The sequence below is a fragment of the Pelobates fuscus genome, chromosome 6 (genome assembly GCF_036172605.1).
Source record: "Pelobates fuscus isolate aPelFus1 chromosome 6, aPelFus1.pri, whole genome shotgun sequence".
Taxonomy (NCBI): Eukaryota; Metazoa; Chordata; class Amphibia; order Anura; family Pelobatidae; genus Pelobates; species Pelobates fuscus.
The window spans coordinates 153,837,056-153,843,055 of NC_086322.1; the positions used below are offsets into that span (position 1 = coordinate 153,837,056).

At 42.9% G+C, this 6,000-nt stretch overlaps 1 protein-coding gene across 1 annotated transcript in view; it reads left to right on the forward strand.

Annotated features, from left to right (window-relative positions):
• Positions 1-4,923, forward strand: part of LOC134614521 (UPF0462 protein C4orf33 homolog) — a 113,968-nt gene extending 109,045 nt beyond the window's left edge. The window contains exons 6-7 of the mRNA XM_063458434.1: positions 3,863-4,068; positions 4,663-4,923. Of these exons, the coding sequence (XP_063314504.1) occupies positions 3,863-4,068; positions 4,663-4,759 (303 nt within the window). The 3' untranslated portion in view covers positions 4,760-4,923. The remainder of the gene's footprint in view (positions 1-3,862; positions 4,069-4,662) is intronic.
• Positions 4,924-6,000: the final 1,077 nt, after the last annotated feature.

Here is a 6,000-nt window from a genome sequence, read left to right on the forward strand (position 1 = left end):
CCGCAGTCCCCCATCGGGGTCTAAGTCTGGGTTTGTGGCTACTTTGTTCGGGAGCCTGGCTGGGAATACTGCTCGAATTATCCTGCGGGCTTCTCAAGCCAGCGGTCTACGGGCCCAGAACTGCATCGATGGTGCTAGGTGATCAATGGATCGAGAGTTGAACAGGGGCGATCCACGAGACGACAAGGTCGTCAGGGCCCCTGTAGTGGACTTTGTTCTACATCTCATGGTGCCACTAGGGGCCGTCATCATAATCCACACCCCATCGTCCTCTCCCTCCGAGGGTAACCGGCCCGCCCACCATTCAGCTAGGGTGGCCATAGTGGGGGGATACGGGGACCTTTACCCCTGCGCCACATAGGCAGTGTCGTCTGGCAAGCAAGGTCGATCATATCAGGGCTAGACACTTCTCCGGAGTCTAATCTTTCTGGGCGTCTGGTTCTGAGCTTTCACCCTACCCATAGTGCTTAAGCGCCCTTGCCTGCTCTCCACTCGGAGAGTCTGACTCCTCCAAGTCGGCTGCCTTTTTAAGAAGGTGGTCACTGCCGCGTCCGGTGGTCATCGCCTCCCCCGCGCCATATAGGCAGTGCTGTCTGGCCGATTGCAGAGGGGTTAGCCACTCCTCGGAGTCTTATCTTTCCGGGAGCCTGGTTCAGGGCATTCACCCTTCCAGTAGCGCTCATGCGCACTTGCCTGCTCTCCTCAAGGAGAGTCTGACTCATTCAAGGCACTGGTTTAAGGCCTTCACCCTTCCACTAGCGCTTATGTGCCCTTGCCTGCTCTCCTCTAGGAGAGTCTGACTCATTCAAGTCGTCTGCCGTTTTAAAGGTGGGCCCTCTAGCGTTATTCTTCTGATAAGCTTAAGGGAAGACCCTGGCTGAAGCCTAATTCTACGGAGGCGGTCATTGTAGTCATTGTCTGCGCTGTTAACCCGGATAAGGGTTCTCCTGTGTAGCGGTCCCAGGCAAAGCGACCTCAAGGAGTATAGAGGACAAGCGTCTCCGGCAGGGAGATAGGGGCAGCACCCCATATAGTGACCGAGGCAAGTTGGGCAGCGCATGCAATGCACAAGCGTGAGTATGTGGCAGTAGGCTTGGCATGCAGACATTCTGGCACAGACAGCACAGGCCAGATCAATGGGGCACAGACAAAGCAGGCCAATCAATGGGGCACAGACAAAGCAGGCCAATCAATGGGGCACAGGCAGAGCAGGCCAATCAGTAAGGCACGGACAAAGCCGGCCAAGTCCTGGGGCACAGACAAGTCAGGACCTTCAGAGATGTACAGGTGAGGAAATGCGCATTCCATTTTTCCGATAAAATTTACCTTTCGCTCTTCAGATAAGATGTACATAACACTTCTTCAGATTAATAGCACATAACACACTTCTGTGTAACTGTAATTAACACTCTTCTGTGTAACTGTACGTAACCTTCTTCTGTGGAACTGTACATAACACTCTTCTGTGCAGCCGTACATAACATCCTTCTGTGTAAACATACAATACGTTCTTCTGTGTAACCGCACATAACATTCTTCTGTGTAACAGAACATAACATTCTTCTGTGTAACTGTACATAGCAGTCTTCCGTGTAACTGTACATAACACTCTTCCGTGTAATTGTACGTACAACTCTTTCGTGTAACAGTACGTACATTCTTCTGTGTATTTGTACATAACACTCTTCTGTGTATTTGTACATAACATTCTTCTGTGTAACTGTACATAACATTTTTCTGTGTAACTGTACATAGTATATTACTATGTAACTGTACATTGCCTTCTTCTGTGTAACTGTACATAGCATTCTTCTATGTAACTGTACATAGCATTCTTCTATGTAACTGTACATAGCATTCTTCTATGTAACTGTACATAGCGTTCTCCTGTGTAACTGTACATAGCGTTCTTCTGTGTAACTGTACATAGCCTTCTACTGTGTAACTGTAGATAGCATTCTTCTGTGTGACTGTACCTAGCATTCCATTGTGTAACTGTAGATAACGCACTTCAGTTAAATAGTGCCGGACACTCCGTAAATAGTGAACTTGCATAATGAGTACACCTGTAGTCAGGGATCTCACCAACTGAGTTACCTCACAAGAGGTGCTCCATTGGTCAATATGATAAAACAGAGCACTGCAAGCAATCATCTGAACAAACAAAAAAGGGGGGGTGAGTATAAGAGGTAACACTGCCAGTTGTGCCTGTAACCCTTGAGGGGTTGTGCACAGCTCTATATAGCATGCCTGTGATCTATATCATCCACTATTGTCCCCAGTAGCCTAACCTGCCAGCCACATGGGGCACAAAGCCAGGACAGCCTGAGGGTGCAATGCACCCAAGTCATAGCTGAGTCCCAGTCAAAGCTACAGCACATGTGCCTGCCATCGATGGAACTAATGCGGTACGTCTGGTATCTGGCCGTCCCCGCCCCCACCCGACCACGCGGTCGCGGGGAAGTGGATGCTCGAGGCCGCCGCACTGCATGGGAAGCAGAGGATCTCGCTCGGAGGACTGAGTTTTACTCCGGGGTCCCGGCGGTCGGAGGACCGCTTTCCAGCGGCCGCAAAATGGACGAAAAGTGAAGGGGGCAAAGCCACCCGGAAAAGGTAGAGGGAGGGAGGGAAAAAAGGAAACCCCCCAAACCCAAGAAAAAAAATTATCTCCAGACAGGGGGGCCCAAAACAGGAAAATGCAGAAAAGTAATAAGAGAAAATACATCCCTACAGCAAAAAAGTAGGGACAGAAAAATACAATCTAAATAAATAAATCAAAATGGCAGTAGGGAGGTAAACACATTCTAAACAAATAAATCCCTGCAGCCATGAGAAGGTAGATGCAGCAAAACAGAGTAAATAAATCAAGCAATCAAGCAATCACTACAGCACTAAGCAGGTAGGTGAAGAAAATACAGATAGCTAAATAAATCAATCAATCACTAGAGCACTAAGAAGGTAGATGCAGAAAATACAGCATAGATAAATAAATAAATCCCTACAGCACTAAGCAGGTAGATGCAAAAATACAGTATAGCTAAATAAATAAATCACTACAGCACTAAGCAGGTAGATGCAAAAATACAGTATAGCTAAATAAATAAATCACTACAGCACTAAGCAGGTAGATGCAGAAAATACAGTATAGCTAAATAAATAAATCACTACAGCACTAAGCAGGTAGATGCAGAAAATACAGTATAGATAAATAAATCAATCCCTACAGCACTAAGAAGGTAGATGCAGAAAATACAGTATAGCTAAATAAATCATTCACTAGAGCACTAAGAAGGTAGATGTAAAAATACCCTCTAAACAAATAAATCAATACAGTAATAAACCTTTAAATACAGTAAAATATCCACAGCCACCCATATATAACAGGAGGTAGTGGTACTCTGACCTGTACTGTCTGCGGAGCAGCAAAGAAAGAGGAAATAGTTAGTTGGGAGAAGCCTTTTATAGATTCCTGATTTTTTTGTCTTTGGTGTTTTTATCTCTATGTTAATGTGCTGCTGTGGAGTTCTAGTAAAGAGAGACTTAAGCAAATATGAAGCCTCCTGTCATGCTATAAAATTGGTCCAACAAGGGGCTCCTCTATGAGAATTCTATGGCCGCGCACAGCCCCTATGATGTCGGTGAGTGTGTGAAAATCACCCAGCGCTGGATTCCATGTAAGTAAAATATCATTCTTCGTAGGTTATTCTGCAAATGGAGAGAGGGGTCACCTAAGTCATAGTGCCCAATAGCGCACATTACACAGAATACCCCCTCTCTAAAGGGTTGGAGTAACTTTTTAAAGATTAAAGCAAAGGCTTGTGTGTAAATAATAAAAGTAAACTGTCACTATTTTATCCATTAGAAAGAGCTACCTTTGGAATTTAAAACAGATATCACAACAAACTGGGGCAATTGGCATGGCAGTGCTCTTATTCCTTGGAGCTATTTCCCACCTGGTGTCGACATGATGAATTCATATGCTATACATGGTTCTGGTATCGGCAGAGTCTACGAGGCCTTGTATCCAATACCGCCACATGAAATAGGTGAAGGACAGGGCCCCAACTTGTAAGTAACAAACAACTGCCTAACATGGTCTCCTTTGTTTTATGAATTAGCAAAAATGAAATGTCAAATGCTGTGTAAATGTGGTTTGTATGAAACCTGCCACAATATTGTTTCTCTGAGTCAATTGCTCAGCGGAATTTAAAAACATAATCACAATAAGCAAACAGAATGTGCTATTGCAAGTCTATAGTTCCTCATCATCTGTCTTGTACATTCTATAGCTCTAGGTCTGTAAAAATAAACTGTGACATGAATTCACAATAAACAAACAAACAAATGGCATACACTGAAAAGCAAAGCTTACATGTGTAGACTGCAAAAATGGTCTAAGATGTAGCTTTTGTATTTGCACATCACAGTGGTTTAATCTGTTTATCCATCTATTCAATGTGTTGTCGTTGTTTTTTAAAAACTACAAATCCTGTCAAACTTAGCTATCGGAAATATTTGCTTTCCACATTGCTACAAATGCAACTTCATTTGTCAAAACAATTAAATTAAGCCTGCCAAATCTTTATGTACACTTGTATATTTCATATGTGCCTTTAACTGCAAACGTGTGTGTGTTTATATATTGTTAACATTCAATTGCAGCCATCGCTTAGAATATTTTAAAGAGTTCAGCCTGCAGTGGATTATGGGAGCAGATTGGGAACAGCCGTCATCCAACCTCTGGGAATCAGACCCTTGAAATATTCCATCTCTTTCTCTCCCCATCCCCTCTGTTATATCATTGGAGTTTTAAAAATAATATATTATCCTTATTGGCATTCAATACTTAACAAGCCTCTTATTCTTGCCCAAGACTGAATTGTATGTGATTATGCAAATTAATAAAATGAGCTTTCAACCATGGCTCAGTTTGATACATCTATTTTCAGTGCTCAGCTATATGTAATTGTTTAACATACCGATTGTTTTACTTATTTCCGCACGTAGATTGCTTATGTAATGTGTTATGTGGATTCTATAGCGATAACAGTTTTTACTGTACTGAACAAACTATAAAAGCTACACATTGTGAGATGTTTCCTGCCACAGAGTACAGATATACATTGTGTTTACCTGCTGCTTAGGGAAATCTATATAAAACACTACTGGGACAAAAGTAAATTTTATTTAACACACAGTTCTTGTGGTTTTGTTTTAGAACTGTGATGTAAATGGTACTGTTTCTGTGCTATGTTATTGCTGATCACTCTGCTTGCTAATATGCAAAATGAGTTAAAAATCATCAGTATTTGAACTAACTATGAAACAGAATCTCTTGGTTTGATCATATACCCATGTTCATTCTCTTATATATTTATATACGTCAACACCACCCAAAGAACCAAAGTGAACGTTACCTCGCTCTGGCCCAAATCCCTATGTACATTTAAATGGAGGCTCTTTAGTTTTATTCCAATGTCCATTTGAATATAAGCTCACCTGCCACCTCAAGGCAAGCCTCAATAGGTGAGTTCCTACACTAGCCATTAGATTTGCTGATATCAGCCAAGAATCTCCAATGAGACAGGAAGGGGTATTTTATAAACCCTTTCACATTTAACCCTTTATAGGGCTTCTACACAAACAATAAACTTTGCTGGTATCAGACAAAGGTAAACGTCTCTAATGAGACATGAAGGGGTGAAGAAGTGTTTTATAAACCCCTACATGCTTATTTACCATCTTTTAAAATACCCCTTCATGTCTCATTAGAGATGTTTACCTTTGTCTGGTACCAGCAAAGTTTATTGTATGTGTAGAAGCCCTATAAAGGGTTAAATGTGAAAGGGTCGAGAGGGAGGAGAGGGGGACGGAGAAGGAAGGCAGCGAGGGAGGCTGTTCTTGCAGTCTCTTATTCCTCCCTCGTGCGCCCTCTGTGATGCCGGGAGCTGTAATATGACGTCATTCTGGCCCCGGCATACTAAACAGCGCGATGGAGGA